General features: G+C 40.2%; 1 protein-coding gene across 1 annotated transcript; it reads left to right on the top strand.

The window, feature by feature from the left end:
• Positions 1–3100: 3100 nt before the first annotated feature.
• On the top strand, positions 3101–7456 carry LOC122178052 (lymphotactin-like). The gene is made up of 3 exons (XM_042867954.1): positions 3101–3289; positions 5681–5798; positions 6441–7456. The coding sequence occupies exons 1-3, from the start codon at positions 3220–3222 to the stop codon at positions 6544–6546; spliced, it is 294 nt and encodes a 97-aa protein (XP_042723888.1). The 5' UTR covers positions 3101–3219; the 3' UTR covers positions 6547–7456.
• The last annotated feature ends 12267 nt before the right edge of the window (positions 7457–19723 follow it).

Here is a 19723-nt window from a genome sequence, read left to right as displayed (position 1 = left end):
TGCAAGCTCAGAAGAGATATTCCTTCAGGCAAACAAGAATTTTTTAATCAGGAATTAGCAGTTCTGCAAGTAACCATCCATGGGCCATGTGGCAGTCCCTTACAGGATAACATGAATTTGCTGATTGCACACTGCAATTACTTCAAACACAGAAAAGTGCATAGGTAATAAGACTGTCAAAAAAAGTAGCTCTCCTATCCTTCACTTGGAAAGCAGGGACAGTAATACTGAACCATATTCAGATGATATTTCAAAATCTATCCAGTAAAGATGCACTACTTCATATGGGCACCTATTTGTAGATGAGTTAACCATGAAGATTCCAATGACATTTGAGAGACAGTAGGATGTGTCATAAAAGATACCTTGAGCTCTCTTGTATCACTGGTATTGTCTGCACATTCATGAGACGCTCCCGTTCAAACCATAGCTGGAAATCAGCTGGAGCTCATAATTTAGAGGAAGGTTTTGTGGTTAAAATGTGAATACAGTATTGACTGCCTATATGCAGCTATAGTAGTGTGCAAAACGTCAGACACGTAGCCAAGAGTTGGGGAAGCAACGTGGTCAAATTAATCACCTTAATCCACAATTCAGACTGTACAATCAAAACAATCGTACTTATCCATGGCTTTATCACAAGCTGGAAATAGTCTTTTCACTCCAGCAAGCTCAGAAAGCATCCTACGTTAGGTGAACCACACAAGAGTCAATCACACCCAGGAGAATGATCATTAGCATTCAACTTACTTAGAGCTGAGAAGCAGTAATAGGAAAAGTCCAGTGGGAACTTATTAGTATTCTTCTTAATATGAATTAGCAGCAAGAAACTAGAAAGACCAGACATCTGATCTTGCACTTAGCTTTTGCAGAACCGCAAATATATTAGATTGTGGGGAAAAGTGAGTTTATTCACAAGGTCTGGGGACTCCATATTATCAAACTCTTCTCTAAAACAGACTTTACTGGACATAAATCAGGTTCACCGGACAGCCCTGAAGGCCACAGCAAATAAGAAATATGAAGATCGGGAAAATTTGCCACAAAGCAATTTTTCCATCCCACCTCAAGAATGGTGAAAAAAATGAAGAAGAAACAGGCTTTCTAATGCTACCTCAGGGATGAATCTACAAACTGCAAGAGCTATTGTAAGGGGCTCTTTTTCTGAGCTGGTTCTCTTTCTGTACAGCTGGTGACCCTTTCACTCAGTGCTGTGGGTGCAATATCAGTGAGTCTATATATTCAGGTATGCACCATATCAGTGAGAAGTGGGGGAGCATCCCTTCTCTTTGCACAGAAAAAAAATGTGGTCATCAATGACAAGGTTGCTATTTTGCGTCTCAAAGCTGCCACACACCAACAAGTTGAAATATCTCATCCTAGGAGTTATTTCAGGCAGCGTTCAGCAGCAGTGCTTGGACAAAGAGTTAACATCAAGTTTCCCCAGTAGCACTGCTCAGGTCCGTGCTACTCCTCCTCTCTGTGGCATTACACACTGACTTCAGGTGCACTGGGAAGAAGCTTTGGCTTCAAAGCTTTGGGTCCAATTTTCCATTTTGGTGCAACTTACATTGGTATTACAGGTGGATTTAACAGCCATTCAAACAAAGCAGCAAGTATCTTACATCTGCTTACATTCTACTTTTTCCATTAATTTTCCTTAGATTGCGTAACACAGATGAAAGAATCAAACTGTAAGGAACAAATATTGTGCATGTATGGGCAAGTAAACCAAGTAGCATGTTCTTATAGCAGCTATAAGAGCTACAAGTTGTTCCTGGTCTTATGGGTCAGCCACTACAACGTAGGAGCCAAACACGTGAGCTCACTTCTTTGCTCCATCTTAATTTTTCTGAGCAATCTTGGGGAAGGACTGCACTTCCCCCTGTAGAGCAATTTAGACTGAGGTGACCAAGAACTTGAAAAGCTGGAAGTAGCTTGCTGAGAGGAAACAACAGACTCCCATCTGCTCCAGGCACTGTGCTGACAGCTGTTCTAAACCACTGCCTTCTGTCTCATGCATCAGGCAGCCAGGTTCTCACCTATCGATACCAGGCCCAGCTGGGTCTCTGAAGGCGTGAAAAGTGTGGCTTCTCTATTGGGAAGGAAGACTTCTCCTCAGAGGCTCCAGATAACGTTGTTAGCTCAGGTCCTGCCACATGTGGTGCCTGGAGTTTCACAGCATGCTTGGAAAACATGCGCAGGTACAAAACCTCTGTACTGTCCAAGACCACCTCACCACAGCATAGGAAGGACACACAGCACAGGGTAATTTGACTGCACAGACCGTGTAAAAGGACACCTCTGACAGAGGCATAAATGGAAAAACAAGTTGACAGGCCTGTTACTGACACCACGTTTACACAAAAGCGTAGTGAACCTTTTTCCTCTCTTCTGTGAACTGTGCCTGATGGCTTGGTTATTTTTCTATCTCCTTTCTTAGTAACAGAGTGTAATACGAAAAGACTTAGGCTTAATGAATTCTTAGTCCTCTTTGAGGCCACCGTAACATAGCTCTGGAAGGCTAGCAGGAGAGTGGAACTGGCTCTCTATATAACAGTATACTCAATCTCCTTTTTCCAGAGCATTACTTGTATCTGCTTTGAATTGAGATTGCAGACAAAACAAGATTTGGCAAGCTAAAATACACACATGAGATGGGATTGACAGCACTCCAAAGCTGCATCTTAAGTTATACATTAAAGTGATGAACAATCTACGGCTACTACAGAAAAAGCCAAATTGTTCCTCTTTGCATCATCCATTAGCTCATAATTCCCTTTTCAAGCAGTCCACTGGTCAAAGTGGTAAGCCTGAATGTTATTCTGTACCTCTGTGGTCAGCCTTAGCTGCAGCAATGTAACTTGAGGCATGAAAGTACAGGAACATTTTTTAAAGGTTTCCACTACAGAGCAAGAGCTCTCACTTTTTGCAGCTTGAAATGAACCCAACTTGCAGCACAGAAGCAAGTGCAACCACAGTGGGGTTTGAGCAGGAAAAGCCTTCACAGGGGGGCTAGTGAAGGATGGGTGGGGGAAAGCAGGTGGTTCTGTCACCAGAAAAAGTACTGACACTCAATTTTTTCCACTTGCACTCAACCCCACCATGACGCCCCAAGAGTGAACACAAGAACTGACCACTGAATAACAATATATAAGCTCCGTGAGAGGTGCCTCACCATAACCACTTTCTTCTCTGCCTCGAGAGAAGCCACCAGCAATGAAACTCTACACCACAGTTATCCTGGTCATCGTCTGGCTTGGCGTCTTTGCTCTGCACAAGGCAGAAGGTAAGTGTACAACCTAAGAAAAGAATTGCTCCTCACTGCACTATTGGTCTGAAGAGTCAGGCAGGATTCATTCTCACGCAGAGCTGATGCATGTGATCAAACTTGCAAGAAATCCGATTTAGAGCTGCAAGGAAAGGTGCTATAGCAGAAGGGGATTTATGGGAGATTTTATCTGATGTTGTGTTGATTAGTAGGTTGGCTTCTACCTCAGTGCCAGGAGAATTTTCTATGCCTTATAATCCTTACAGAGTTTCTGTGCCTTCTCTCTCAAAACCGTGAAAGCTTGAAGATGCAATGCAATGTGACAGATGCCCCATCCTTGAAGACATTCAAGGTCAGACTAGAAAGGGCTCTGAGCGACCTGATGTAGCTGTAGGTGTCCCTGTTCATTGCAGGGAGTTGGACTAGATGGCCATTAATGGTCCCTAAGTTCCTTCCAGCTCAATTTTGTGATTCTATTATATATATTCTTTCAATTTTATTTAAACTCAGACCATATGGTCATGAACAATTTTGATGCCCCGAGATGTTAGAAGTTATTCCAGTTCTGCATGTTGAATATTTCCTTCTTTCTAAACAAGTATTTTGGAGTGAACAGATAAGAACAAAAAATGCAAAGAAAACAGGGTATTTATACAAGGTTTTCTGTCCTCCAGGTTTCATATAATTTAATATCTTGTTGGAGATCACTTACGTGCATTGAAATGAACCATGTTTATTAGTCGTATTCTGAATGAGTTTACAACTAGTGATGTCTATGTCCATGGCTTCTGGATTAGGCCATGTGTATCATGTAAACATACTACATGTAGCACACTTGCACAATTAGCTTCAGGCAAAAGAGCTCAAAAAAATCACAGAAAACACTCATGTAAGCCATCTGCAAACCCACAAAAGCATGCAAATATAAAAACACTTCACAAAACCACATGAAAACCAAACTGAGACCTGCTAAGCATTCATAAAACGACGTATCCACATGCTGAGTATGATATCTTAGTGCCCCTAGAGCTGGATCTTTCTACATTCTCATAGTTTGATTAATGCTGCTGCTGTTCATCTCAGCAACACGTGGCTAAGTGCTACCAACTGACAGTTTGTACTGCCATGCTCCAGGATACGTGGTTTGGTTTTGTTCTCAGTTTTAGAGAAGCTCTGCGGGTATTCTTTGCATTATTTTTTATTCATTTTTCCTGGAAATGATGCAGTAGAAGGGATACTAAGGCTGTAGTATAAGGGATCTTTTCAGGGATAATAAAAACAGTCCAACTACCTTTGAGCTCTTTAATGCTATATTTTAAAAGAGCAATTTGAGGGCTGTGGTAAGGTATGTTCTTGTACTGAACTGCAACAAACATATGGCACTGCTTAAGACTAATGCAAGCTCAGAAGAAACTTCTTCAGCCAAACAAAACCCCAAGAGTCCGCAGTTCTGCCAGTACCCATGCACTGGCCATGATGCAGCATCTCTGCAGGCTGTGTTTGCTGACTGCACATTGCAATTATTTCAAATTTAAAAAAAAGCTGACAGATAGTAAGACTATCCAAGGAAGATGTTATGGTTAGCAAATGGTACCTGAACTACTTTTGGGCTTCTCAAGCCAGCTTCTCTATACATTCCTCAAGAATAAACCTCAGAATATAGTCACATTCTGTTTGTCCTGTTGTGCCTTTCCAAACCTATCTATCTTTGATGGGTGAAGGAAAACCAAAAGCAAAAGCTTCCAGTAATATATACGTGCTTCACTTAAGCAGCCATTTCTTATTGCCACTATGTAATGTGACAGCTGTGCAGAGAATGTTCCAGAGAATACGTCCTCCTTATTAATCACAACTGCATTTCCCTGAAACACATGCAAATGTTGGAGGAAAGAGGGGATTGGTTAGCACTCTTTTGGGTCTGATACTAGATTTGCAGCAAGCGTGCAATGAAGTCAGCATTCTGCCAGTTCAATCTCCTATCTTTCAACAGTTAGTATGTGTACTGATGTGTTTTGGTGTGTTTTTAAATGCTAGCTTTGGATGCCCATTGAGAAAGAAGAAGCTTTACTTACTTTTCCTTCACATGGATAGCAGGGACAGTAATACTGAACCATATTCAGATGATATTTCAAAATCTATCCAGTAAAGATGCACTACTTCATACAGGCACCTATATGTATGATGATTTAACATGAAGATTCCAATGACATTTGAGAGACAGTAGTATGTGTCATAAAAGATACCTTGAGCTTTCTTGTATCACTGGAATTGTCTGCACATTCATGAGACGCTCCCGTTCAAACCATAGCTGGAAATCAGCTGGAGCTCATAATTTAGAGTTTAATTTAGTTTTCTGGTTAAAATACAGTATTGACTGCCTTTGTCAATCATTTGTTCTTCCCCTTGCAGGGAGCATTGCAAGTCAGTCAATGCGCAAATTCTCCTGTGTAAATCTGTCTGCACAGAAAGTGGACATCAGAAGCATTGTCAGCTATGAAAAGCAGAAAGTTCCAGTAGAAGCTGTCATGTAAGTACCTAATGCACGGCCCACTTCCAAACTCAACTAGGCAAACAAGCTTCCATCAAAAAGGGAAAAGGTATCAGAAGACACATCACAGCCCAGCTTGCAGACTCAGGCTCATTCAGGTCACTGTTCTAGTTCCCTGTGAAGGAGTCAATCACCTACCCAGAAGGGGAGAGGCAAAAGGTGGAATAACTGAGATTCTGAAGACACATGTTGCTCACGAAAGCTGGCAGAATAACTGTAACAGCTGGTAGGAGATGTGTTTGGCCTCTGTATTGCACATGTAGTTTCTAATCAAATCCAGGACACCTATTCCTAGGAAAGAACTGAGCATCACAATTTCACATAAATTCTCAGATTATAAGGAATGCTACATTTTAAATTAATTATCAGCATGCATGCATGAAATCACATATATTACATGCTTACCCATGCCATGAATAGGGAACTGATATTGCTAGCTGCCATTACGCCAAGTAACCATTTTAAACTCTAGCGTGTGATATGGTTTTACCACACTCGTCCTCATGTCTGCATAAAAAAAAAAAAAAAAAAACAACAACAACAACAACAAAAAAAACAGAACTGCAAACCTGGCTTTGGAGACCAGAACTTAATGGGTGCCTGGCTTTCATTCCCCTGCAGGTTTATCACCACAAATGGTATCAAGATCTGTGTGCACCCAGACCAGAAATGGGTGCGGGGAGCTATGAAAAGAATAGACCAAAGACGTACTACCAGAAGAAGATAATCCTGTCCTTGGCAGGCACCTGAGGCCAACAAAATGGAAGAGTCATCACTGCCACATACAACAGGGAAGAAAGCCTTGGTATCCACTTGTAACTCCTACGGGCAATAAATTCTCTGAACAAAAATGGACTTGCTGGAATCTAATAATCACTGGTTGAATGTCTGCTGACTTCTTCATGTTATAGCTGGACTCTGTTACACCACTTACTGTCTGAAATGCTTGTCAATATTTATTTACAACTGAATGTAGGTATCTTCTCATCTTTGCTGTCATGACTAGTATAGGATTTAAGGGTAAGCCGCAGATGGTTTCACATGTTTTAGGGAAGAAAATTACTTCTCACAGAGATGGAAAAGAGTAGCCCTCCAGAATGATGGGGGGCCAATGTTCTGCACTGTGTGCCAAGATTCAGAAGACTCTATATGATTTTATGGTTACTCAAACTTACATAAACTATAAGAAATAGTGTCAGGCAATCACCTGAGCAGTGGAGTATTCAGAAGGAGATCCTTGGGCTTTCTATTCTTACATGTAGTATTGTACTGTTGGCTCTGATTTTAGACTCAGGTCATGGTGATATATGCAAACTTTCAACAAGGGATGACTGGAGCAAATTTAGGGCAAGTTTAAGAATGCAATGCTATTCAGACTCGTACTTGGGAAGACTTATCCTACTCTCGACATTCATTAGGTTATTTCAGTTACATCTTCATTTGAAACAGAACTCGGGAAAAATAAGGAATCTTGGAATAAGCAAGAACAAACCGTGGCTGGAGTCAGTGCTTCACCCACTCATATGAATTTCCTGCCCAGAAAACAAAGTATTTGTACATGTCTACTGATGTTTTAAACTCAATATATTCTACTAATGAATTTCAATACTTTTAATAAAGTTACTCTAAGCCTCAAATCAGACCATACATTTGTCTGCTTGCATGTAGTGTGGACTGTTGAAACACGTACTGAGTTGACGGCTCAAATGTGAAGTCATCTGGGCAAGCCAGCAAGAGCTGACACTGCTTTCCCCTCAAGCAATCTGACTCTGGGCTTCCTATATCATATTTCAGCTGTAAAACCCTTTACATGAGACAACACCTCATCAAAAGTTTGGGTACTTCAAGTCACGCCTCAAACAACCCAATGACGACCCTCACATTATCAGAAGCAAATACACAGGAGCTCTGGGTAAAGAGAGAAAACTGGTGTGCAGAGAACTTGAGCGCTGGAGGACAGCTATAAGCATAGAGACTTCAGGCACAAACTTTCCACTGTATTACCCACGTGTGTGTAGCCTGTATTGTGTCTAACACACGGACTTTTCATTACAGAACCTCTCAGCCATACACATGAAATTACAGCACTTCCAAACAACGCTACAGAAATAAGATCACGTTCCTCTAACAGCCAGCCCTGAGTGCTTCCAGCTCTGGTCAGATTTGCACATAGAATTTCTCTCCTGTGGCTCACGTCTCGTCATGGCTCAGTCCTATGAGGGGAAATGCGTTCACATTTCATTATGCAGGACAGAAGGTTTTAAAGCAGTGCTACTGCGCGGGCAAGGATAAGGATGACTGCATACATCACACTGCACAACAGAGATGAAGTCCTCAGTATCTGCACTAGAACATAGAATAAAAGTTACAACAGGCCTAGTAAGAAGAGCTTTACAAGTTTAAAGCAATACTGAGATGTTTCTGGAACACGGCAACATATAAATCAGCTTTCCATCATTTTGAATTGCCTAAGAGAAGACTCCAGTCCCCCATACTATAGACAACAGAATCACTTATGTTCTCTTCACCATTATCAGAACATTAGCAGTCTACATAACAAGGTTACCTTTGAAAGTATCTCTGTGGTATGTTGTCTCAGACAAATACAATCTGCTCCCACTTATGAGAGCAGAACTGACTTAAAATACTATTCTGGCAAGCAGGACTTAAAAGCTCGTACTCAGTAGAATCTTATCACAGAATTAAACTTTAGTTGAAAATATTATTTTTTTATTTTGAGAACCATAACTTGAGGATATATTAATTAAACATCACACAGAAATTAATATTTTATATCTGCTCATCTTCATCACAGTTCATGAACTAATTAATAAGTGTTTCTAAGAATGAATCATCCTCCTTAATTGCACCTTCTTTGTTACAAATTGCAAGATCCATAATGATCCTTCTGCTGTTCTTGGGAGAAAACTGTGGCTAGCCAGTACATTCCACATCTATTTCTTCCAAGTCACCGAAGACTTCTCTGTCTTTCTCTGCCTATTTCACCCCTGTCCTTACTGTAGTTCCAGGTCTGTGCTATTTTTGTCATCTCTAGCTACATATAACCTCGAGGTTTATTTGTACTAGTACTGCTCCTGCCTAGTTCTTTTCCCAGAGGCTCTCAAACTGCTTCTGGAAAATAGTACTAAAACCTCTTCTCACACACACAAAAAGGCAAGAACAAAATGAAGAACTAGAGTGCTGCCACTGTGTTGGAGGCAAGTAAGGGCCACATTCCTTAGAAAAAATAGAAGGCTCCAAGGTACCTTTGAAGACCTGGAGCTGTGGTTGCCCTGATGACCTCCTTGCACCTGCCTGCCCACTCATTTCTCCCCCAAGTGAGGTAGGGAACATGGGGACTGCTTCCGTTTCTGCTCATCCTCTGCTAGACATAGTTCAGTAATATGAATATTGATTTTCTTTGACTCCTTTTGTAAGAACTGTGGTTCCTTTTGTCAGAGGGGACTCTCCAAATACACGCGGCAGAGCAGCGGGCAACAATGTTTGAAACAATCATTTGTCCTCTGCCACACCAAAGGGACAGAAGGGATGTGCTTTGAAAAGACCTTTAGCAGAGAAAAAAACAGCAGACAACACTGTGGACTCAAGTACACTAAACATTTATAGCTTCACCATCTTCAGAGAGGGTAAGGACACACTCTGTCTGTGCATGGTGGCTTTTTGCATAAAAAATTCTTGGGCAGCAAATTTGTGTAACTGCAGTGATACTGTTTTCACTGTTTATAATTATGGAATTGGAAAGATAAATTTACAGTAACAACCAGCTCTCACTGAAAGCATCATTATAACAATCTCAAACTCTCAGTGATGAGCTGATTCCTTGATCATGTTTTTTTGCATACCTTCAGTCTCCATTATTTGTGTTTTCACGAGTTGATCATATTTTAACAGATTGTTCAAGACTCTATGTAAGAAAAAGAGAAGTATTTCTGTACAGATATTAATGCATCAGTGAGGCTACTCTGCCAAATACTGTTCCATGACATGACGTTCACAGTAATTGAGGAGATACAAATATTTTCCTTTTCTCTTCCCTGTGAAGCAATGCATCACATGGATTTTGGAAAATTAAACCCTGTATTTAAATCAGAAATGAATTAGTTACTTAACCCAAGTTACTGAGGTTTGCTGCAGAAGACACTAATTCAAATTTTATGGTAAGCCAGTACAGTAGAAGGCGAGGGGAAAGGTAGGGAAATAACAAATAGAAAAGCAGTGGTGGGGGGTTGTTGCAGAGAAAGCAGTATGTATTAGCTGCCATTGTGTTTTTCTGAAGTCTTTTAAATACTCACTTTCTCCCTTGAGTTATTGCCTCTGTTTGTTGCATGCGTCTTAGGGCAAGTTTCTCATTACCTTGAGGTAGTAGAGGCTTAAAAGATGTGCTGCAAACCTAGAGGTCCTAAGCTTCCACTAGTGAATTTTTAGGAACCAGTAACACCAGTACACTGCTAGTGGTTGTCAGTAATTCAGAATGCAAGTTCTAGCTAGGCATTTGATTTCCATGGAGTGGTAAGAATGCATAGTGCTACAATGGGCATCATTGCTGCTCACTCCAGTCAACCTGTCTGCTCTCTAGGTATGAATAAGGCTCTTCTTGCAGCAATACTCATCCTGTTTCAAGGGCACTCTGCTGTTTTCTCTTTCTGCCTATTGTGATGTCTGTGCACTTACTAAGAGCTATTTATGCCTGCTGTTTCCCACCCCTTCCTATCAAGCCATCCATGCCTTCAACTTGTACTTTGGTTTAGGAGATCTGAGAATAAGGGAACAGACCTGTTGGGACAGCTCCTACAGAGGCTGCACAGATTTCAAAAATATTCTGTTTTCATGGCATTGTTCACCTTCTCCATTTCAATTAGGAGCTAAAAGCAGCATAGAAGAAACAGAATGCATCTAATGCCCAAGTAGTGAAGAAGAACTATTTTTCCTAATCCTTCTAACTGTCTGGCCAAGAAAACATAAAAAAAATTGAGCCCACAGGTTCACACTAACAAAAAACGGTGTTTCCACATTTGTACAATCTGCCTGCATGCTTCAACATTTCAAACAGGAAAGGAAGCATGGCAAGCAAACTCTTCTGCTAATCATTTCACCATAGTTAGAAAGAGTATACATCAGGCTGTAAGAGATCTCACGTAGAACATGACTAGAGCAAACCATTCACCTGATCTTCAGGAAGGCTGAAAAGCATGTTTTTGAAACAGTGAGTAACTATCCTAATACCAAGTATGTGATTGCAATTTAAACAAACGTCCCAAATTCAAGAAGTTCATTTGAGACATTTCCAGAGCATGTGCTCTGGTTGGAGTTCCACTTCTTTCCTCTGCTCTGTTCCTTCAAAGAGATCACAGAAAACAGTCTCTAAAATCAAGGAGGGAAAAGGCCATAAAAGCCATTTTACTTTTAGTATCCCAATAACTGAGACAGATCTGAAAACTTCCCCTTTGTCTCTTGTTTCCTGAGCCTTCTGTAGGTTTCTCAGGGGGGAAAATCTTTCTTTCCAAACAACTGCTGCATGATTTTCACCCTGCTGCCAGCTCCCACAAGCCAGCTACTCTGAGACTGGTAGAGTTACCTTATCCTCAGTGTTGGTGACCTACATTGCTTAGCACCTTTCTGTGCGGTGCGATAAGAAAATGACTGTTACTAGGGCTCCAATCTGATTCCAGGCATAATCCTACCAATAAACAAACTCTGAACAGGAATTGCCACAGCATGGGCTGCCAATTCATGTGATACTATCCTTAGGGTGCCCTTTTTAGTGTCCTGGACTGATGGGGTTTGATTTATTAAGGCCTTCTAGCACAGCATCTTTCATGAGGACTTGTAAAATATTGCAGACCTCCATTTCAAGATTGTTACTATGCTAGAAAAAAGTTAACTGGTAATTATTTATGATAATTATTTACTGCATAGTAACTGATACTTTTAGTCATAGTTTGTATCAAGAAGAAAAACAGAGTCCCATTGAACATTTTATAAGTCACAATACCTTAAAATGATTTTTAATATTTTTTTCATCTGTTTTCCAATTTGCAAAGTCTTCCACTATGGATGGCTTCATGAATGGATTAAAACTGGATTGAAATTCAGTCCAGCTCAAAGCCTGGTGATTACACAGGAATAGCCTTGACAAATGTTAGTGTGCAGTCACTTCAACAAATGCTGATAGCTACACTCTGAAATGCTAAACTCTTTCCCAAAGTCAAAGAAAAAGAGATGTTTCCAAGATGATGAAAGGATCTAATTCTCAGACTAAACTCAAGATTGATCAAGTCAGAGATTTCAGATAATAGCCTAAAATCTACAATTTCATTCTGTTGGCTAAAGAGTGACACTGATGCACTTACACCCACTTTTTTGATGACTAAATTTAGGTGAGATAAAACTCTTCTGACTATTGTCTTTTTTTGGATAAAGCTGAAATTTGTAACTAAAGATTTTACTTCCTGATTTTCTACATAAAAAGATATATTGAATATCTTAATATTCACTAGATCTCGTTGACCTACTAAGTTGCTTTTAAAAATTAACAGTGTAAGAATTTTGGTTTAAGACATGTATTTTATAGGTTTGGATTTAACTTGTTAAATGAAAAGTTCCCCTCCTTTCAATTGGAGGGAAAAAAACTAGGATAAACTTCACTTTTAAACTCAGTCTTTTCTCATTCCTCCCTTTTGCGACTGCTCACAGTGAATGAAATTCAGCCTTTAAATCTACAACCATAAGAAATAGTTGACAGAGAAGATATTGGAAAAAAGCTTTGTGACTGCAACAAAAGACTTTAGTAGACTATAACTGGGTTATTTCATCTCAAAAATCATTTAAGAGATCTCAGTACTTCAGCTGACAGCCTGGATTTACAGAAACAAATCTGCAAACTCTCCAAAATGTTTTGTTTTGAAGCCCCACAGACTTCCCTGTGGCTGTCTATTTGTGCCCCCACAAAAAAGGCATGATTCCCAGTGTGACTTGTGGAGATGATTATGTCCTGCAGCGTCTTCCCCACTTTTCCTCAGGTGTCCACGCACTTTGTGGTATCAGACTGAGCTGCCCGGAGGCCAGGAGAAAGCAGGAAAGCTTTGATGAATGCTGCTCCACAAAGTGAATGTGCAGTGCCCCTTCCAGAGCTGTTTCTAAAGATATCACTGAGAGTGACTGCTGACTTACACCGCCTGGGGTGGTTGGGGCACCTCATTCCCATTTCCATTAACAAGAATATCTTTCCCTGAATGCATGCTCTCTTTTTCTTTCAGTAATTTCTTGGTCAAAGAGTTAACCTTGCTATTCTGTGTCTCTGCGGGGCACTTTACGTACAATATTCAAAATCGAGATAGCGCAGTACAGCAGAAAAGTAGCTAAAATAAAACTTATTTCAGAGAACGTCAACCACAACACAGTTTGAGCAGGAAGAACCTTTCACAAGGTGGCCGCCAACAGGTAATGGACAGGAAGGAGGTGGTTCTCTGTCACCAAAATTCACATTTCCTTCGTATGTAACCCGTTCCCACCACAAGTAGCCATTTTGGCCAAAAGGGACATGACCACTAGACAGCAACACAAACTCCATGAAAAGGGGCTCACGTTAATCCCTTTCTTATTTGTATTAAAATAGATACCACCAGAAATTAAACTCCGTATCACAGCTATCCTGGCTACTTTTTAGCTTGGTAGCTTCACTGTGCATAACAACGAGAGACACAGGTTTTTAAGCCAAAAGGAAGACAGGAATTCCCAACACCATTACACCAGCAGTCTGACAAGTTCAGGATTCATTATCAGCCGGAGGTGAATCAATGAAATCAAACCAGCAAGGACTGTGCTGTAAGCATCTGCAAAATACGACTAGCTGGTTTTGTATGGTGTATGCAATGACATGTTAATTTGAAAGGTCTTGCTGAAACTTCTACAGTGCACTGCACGTTAGAAAGCAGAAGCATAACGGCTGCTTAGCTGTGCTTCTCTGCTAGTCCCTTACTACAGCACGCTGCAAGATGAGGACTGGCCTCCAGTGGGTGCAAGATGCCATGAAAATGTCAGGCAAAAGACATGTTAACAAAGAACTCTGCAGCAGTCAAAAGTGCCCCAAAGCCCTAACACACACAAAAGACACAAGATCCAACACAGTCAGGCAAAGACCCCAAAGAGCACCTCCCAAGGACTGCCTACACAGAGGTAACAATGCAAACAGCAGCTAGCTAAACATGGTATCAAATATAGCAGGACATACATAGGCTACTCCAAAAATAATGCCTCCTATTTATCTCCATGGAAACTACAACAGACACGAAGAGCACAATAACACTATTTGACAGTGCAAACTCTCAGTTACAAAACACAGTTTTTCAACATAGTCATCACCATTAACTATGAATTCTTGCCACCAATAAACAAGAGCCTGCTTCTCATCCTTTAAAAATCTGCATAGCTGTCTGGAACATGACTTGTCTTTCACATCACTGTCTGCACTGCTGAAACACACCATCCACTGCCTCACTATGCTCACATCCACCGTCTGGTCTCCATAAATGTTCACCAACTGCCAAAGAACATCGTCAATGGGTGCTTTTTTTTTTTTTTTTTTTTTTTTCCTCTCTGAATTAAGTATTGCTTCATACACATTTCCACGTCAGGCGCCATTTTGTCAGATGGCCCCTCTGCTGCCATCTGTCACATAGCAACAAAATATAAAGAAATGTTTGTGGGAAGGCTCAAGCTCTGCTGTCATACCATAAACATCTGCCTCTGATGTTGTCAGCCAACATAATAAAAGAGAAGACATTACTTTTGGAGCAGCCATCATGGTACACAAACTACAAATACCAACTATGTGAAACCGCTATTCACTAGGTAGAAAGGAAATCTCTGTACAAACACAGGCTCTGTTCAACACTACATTTCCACTTGAATTTTTGGGGAATAACTACTATGGAATGTTAATATAACTCTCCAGCTGTAATTGCACCATGTGACAGAATGCCTGCATCATACCAGCCATTGCTAGAGGTGTGGAAGGATGGGGTTTGTTGTGCAAAACAACAGCTCTTTGAGTAAATTCATGCTTGCTGAATAAGCCAGAACAGCTCCTTGGAACCACAGCATATTATTTCACTCATAAAGAGCGAAATAAACTCAAAAAGAACTCATAAAGAACTTATAAAGAATGCTGCTTATGGAGCTGAAGAGGACATTTTGTTGTTGAAACTTTGAAATGTATTTATTTTATTTACTGAAACAAAAGGTAGGCAAAACAATTTGAAAATTCATCTTCACCTCGGCCAGTGATTGAGTTGAGGATACAAACAGCTTATCCCACAAAAATCCTGAAATATTTAAATGCTTCAACTGTCTGTATTTGCATTTCATATTAAAATCTTAGAAAATATTTAAATTCCACATTTAATTCAAAAATACCTTTGAAAGCCTGAAACTTAAAGAAATGACTGAGATTACTTTCCTGGAAAATGTTTTTTAAGTTTGTGCCTTGGTATAACTCGAGTCCAAATGCGTAAAGAGTATTCTCACAAAAGCACCCATATCCTGGCATTGGTGCTAACATGGTGTGGGATGAAACATTAAATATATTAGCTGTTACAACTAGCGAAGGATGTGAAAAATCTGAAATCAGGCTGAGGAACTAAGTTCCAGTAATTCACTTCACACTGGCCTATTACTAAATTAGTCTATCTTAGCCTCTACTAAGTAAGTACCAAGAGCATTTAGGAGTGCAAGCACAGAAATTGAGGTGATTATAGATATTTGAGGGCAGCAGAAATAGTGTTCTGATTCATTTTTGAAGCCACTTGACATTTACACATACAACAAAGTGGCGGGCTGTCAATAGGGGGCTAATGGAGGGGAAAATACATCAAAGAGGGAAGCCACAATGAACAAACCAATTGTTGCATGAGGGTGGCTGGGGAAGGTCCAACAAAATCTCATTTTTATTCGACAACTGTGGAAATTATCTTGCAGGACACAGCTCGCTTCAGTGTTCAGTGCACTGCTCTGATCCCAGTCAGGCACTGCTCTCAAAAGAAAACTAACACAAAACAACTACCACCACCAACGAAACACAGAGATACCACACTCACTGAAGAGCAGGGAGAAGAAGTGAGCACACTTAGCTGCATTTTTGAATTGTAACTTAATACAGTGAGATATTATTTATGATCACCTAGCCACTATATACCTTTTAGCAAATGTATAAGAGCTGCTCAGGCTTACACTTACATAATTAGTTCTTTGATTAGAGAACTTAGCAACCAAAGGAGGAAGAATACCCTTAAACCTAGGAAGCTTGTAATTCTGGGAGTCAATTAAAAATATATTTAACAAATCAAGTAACGTCCAATTATTTCCTAACGAATTTAAAGACACTGCTAAATGAAATAGGATGCCCCTAGGGAATGCAAATTCCCTTTGTAACAGCACATCATCAGAGGAGGAAGGGATGGAAGGAAGGGAAAGTCTGTATTGTTGTGGTTTAGGCCCATGTTCAGTTAATGACATCTGGAAGAAAACATTATCACCTTAATACTGCAATTAGTTCATCTCCCATCTCACTTCTATTATCTCAGATTAATCTTCTATGGCCATGCTCCCTATCTATCCTCACTGTTTCATGGTAATAAAAAAAAAAAAAACCACCACTATCCTGTGTTTCAGCTGGCACAAATCAAGGGTGGGTTCATGAAGCCTCCTATTCTAGGTATATCCACTGTCACAAGGGGCTTGTTTTTGCCACAAGAGCAGTCTTTGCAGGCATCTCTGGAAGAGAAGGAATGCTTTCTAGAGCACGGCAAATACAAAGCAAAAAAACTCATCTTCCAAGTTTTGTAACTTTCTTGAAAATGCTGCCAGACTCTCTTTCCAAATGCTAGATTTCATGGACTAAACATGCAGAGTTATTTATTTCTCTAATTATTGTCTTTCAGCTCAGCTGTGATTCTGGGACACAATCAAGTTCTTCTGCCTGTTCATTTGGTGCTATTTATTATTTGGCAAATACCAATTACAGCTTCTTGGTCATCCCTGTGACAGACAAGTGTTGTTGGTGCTCCTGCAGTCAAATGGAAACCAGATTCAGAATTATTCACTTGGCCCAGCAGCACCAGACAATTACTACCCTCTTATTTGGACTAAATTCCCTTCAGTGCCAGCACATATTTAGCAGAGTACAGATGAAGAACTTGTTGAATTTGGCCCGGCAATTTTCATTTGCCAAAATCATGATTGCTGTAGCTGATTATTTCTATGGGAACTGTTTACTGTTGCTCAAGTGTGGATTATTAGAAAGTGTTTCACATTTCAAAAGAAATGATTCTGATCTTATGGAGCTGGATGTGGGAGACTAATGCTACTTTTGAGATTGTTTGGATCAACTAACCTTCAGCCCCTTTTCTCTATCAAGCTCTCCTGTGAACTTCTTTAGCACTGTATGAATTTCTACCTTCCTGCTTCTGCTCCTGAGTGGTATAGACAACCACGGTAGCACAAAATTCACATTTACTTCAGTCAGAGTTATACTTTCAAGTCTCTACATGCAAGCCAGTACAGTCAGCAAGGAGCCAGCAAACCTCCACATACAGCTAGGTAAGGTAAGAAGGCAAAAGAACTGCCAAGTATGAAATAATAATGCATGAGACTGCATTTCCATGTGAGCTACTTCATCTCTCTTCCTGGTCTCAGACCAAGTCAGCTGGAATTACAGACACACAAAGAAACATCTCCCTTTACTCTACTTGGGTCAGATTCTTTGGTGTAAATCATGGATGCCCCCATTAACTTTCCATTCAGCTGACATAAAATAGTCCTGCAGTTTAAATTCACAAATTACAACCATAAGTGCTTCATTTCACTCTGCTCTTCACTCTGAAAACATGTGCTGAATTGATATTAAGTTTACAGGTCAAGAAGGAAGTCCAAGCATCCACACAAACTCCTCCAGGCATACCCTCCCCATTGAAATTGCTAGTGATGTTCAACCCTTCTGTGAGAAAAAGGAGCATGCCTTTGGTATGCCCAGTGACTGTTCAGGTTGCATGTGATTCCTCTGGGATGGAAGGTTGAACATCCCTTTTATCAGAGCCTCTACAAAGCCATTATGCCAGTGACTGTCTTTTTCTAACTCTACTTGCTTAACTAAGCATAAGCAAAATTCTCCTCCTTACACAAATGATTCCGGTGTTGTCAAAAGCACTTTTTTTTCTTCTTTTTGTTAGCTATATAGCAGGAGAGTTCTCCACTGAGAAAACAGTAAGTCTCATATGTGATGTGATGAGGAAAACAACCTACATTCTAGTGTGTTGTGTGCTGATAACGAATGATTCAGACTTGAACACAACTTGAGTTGTTACTGGTAACAAGGAATATCCTTCATAACAATTAAACTATACAGTCCACATCTGAAAACTAAGAGTTTTGTTTAGCAAACCATAATACACGGGGTTTGTTTGATGTATGAGAGATGTTAACAGGCTAAAAGAATTGTACACCCTTATCAATAGCATTGTCATACTTTCAGTAGATAAGTAGAAGCAGGGATTTGAGAAGACACCTGGCCTATTAACCATGAAGCAAGCACTTTTGGCCAGCTGATGGACAGCAATCCATGCCAACACTGCTTGTGGACATCACTGAAAGGTCTAGAGCTATCTCAAGGACCTGGAACTGACCTTCCTGCAGAATCTCTGGATAAACTGAGCTGCTGATCTTTTGGCTTTTTCTATGTTTCATAACCTCCTCTGGGTGTTTTCCACAGTTTTCACAGCTTGCTTTGGGCAGCGTGGATCTAGATTTTACAAAGGATCTCTCTTCTAGCTCTTTCAGCTGATACCCATTAAACTGTATTGTGAATCCTGAGAAGGAAAACTAGGTTTGAAGGTGGTCAGGCAGAAAATGTGCATCTGGTTGGAGGCAGGCCTGTATGTCTATAGATCATCTCAATACCTTTATACTGAATTATAAAACCAAATTACTTCTCATATGGGGGATAGCCTCTGTGGTCACCAGCTTGTGACTAACAGGAAAAGCAGCCAAAGGCTGTAACAGTAAAGATGCCAATAGTGTTTCTATAGTAATCTTTACAAGCTTTATTTTATTTTATTTTATTTTTACAGCTGAGAAGGTAGGATAGTATACGCAAGGCTGAAAATTCAATCTGTGCTTGTTTTGTGACTGCAGTGCACTTTCCAGCTATGGTCAGGTGACTCAAAAATATAATATTCTCTCCCTTCTAAACCATATAATGAGCATCAGAGAAAAGCCAAGCTGGCAACATAAATAAGATGCCTGCTGCTGACAAGAAAAAGATGCTTTATTTTGAAATACACGTACCAGTTATTTGCCAGGGGCAAACAAGCCCTTCCTCCATGTTTATTTATGTAATCAATGCTAAGATAAACTTGATTCTCTCTCATTTTCAATTCAAGGCAGTCCATTGTTTTTCTTCATATCATTATGTTACCCATTGTTTAGCAGAGTACAATAAATGGAAGAATTTTATTCCACCAATATTCCTTTGTTGGCAATCTAGTACAATAGAATTTTATTACCATTAGTTTGCACCTACACTATCTTTCACCAAAAGCACCTCGTTACAAATCCTTGTGAAGCAAAGGCTTACTTCTTTCATGTGAATGCACAAAGAATTATATGAGTACTGAAATTGAGCAGCTGTGTGAAACTGTTCAACAGCAGTGCCCCCCAACAATTCAGCATAGAAAGAAAAATACTAAGGGCTTGCGGGTGAGCTGGAGAATTATAAAGCATTGTCTTGAAATCAGTCTAATGGAGACCAGCGCTGACTTGAAGCTTCACTATTCCAAAACTGTAACTAGAGCACCACATGGCTTTTTTAACATTGAAAAATATGATCCACT

The sequence above is a fragment of the Lagopus leucura genome, unplaced genomic scaffold (assembly GCF_019238085.1).
Source record: "Lagopus leucura isolate 7727_CA_CO unplaced genomic scaffold, USGS_WTPT01 Super-Scaffold_100001, whole genome shotgun sequence".
Classification (NCBI taxonomy): domain Eukaryota; kingdom Metazoa; phylum Chordata; class Aves; order Galliformes; family Phasianidae; genus Lagopus; species Lagopus leucura.
This window is presented reverse-complemented; position numbering and strand designations above follow the sequence as displayed.

Bases quoted from the DNA above. Each gene is read 5' to 3' on its own strand.
- LOC122178052 (XM_042867954.1), top strand. From the start codon at position 3,220: ATGAAACTCTACACCACAGTTATCCTGGTCATCGTCTGGCTTGGCGTC. The intron at 3,290-5,680 runs GTAAGTGTACAA...TTCCCCTTGCAG, and splicing joins TGCTCTGCACAAGGCAGAAG to GGAGCATTGCAAGTCAGTCA. The intron at 5,799-6,440 runs GTAAGTACCTAA...ATTCCCCTGCAG, and splicing joins GTTCCAGTAGAAGCTGTCAT to GTTTATCACCACAAATGGTA.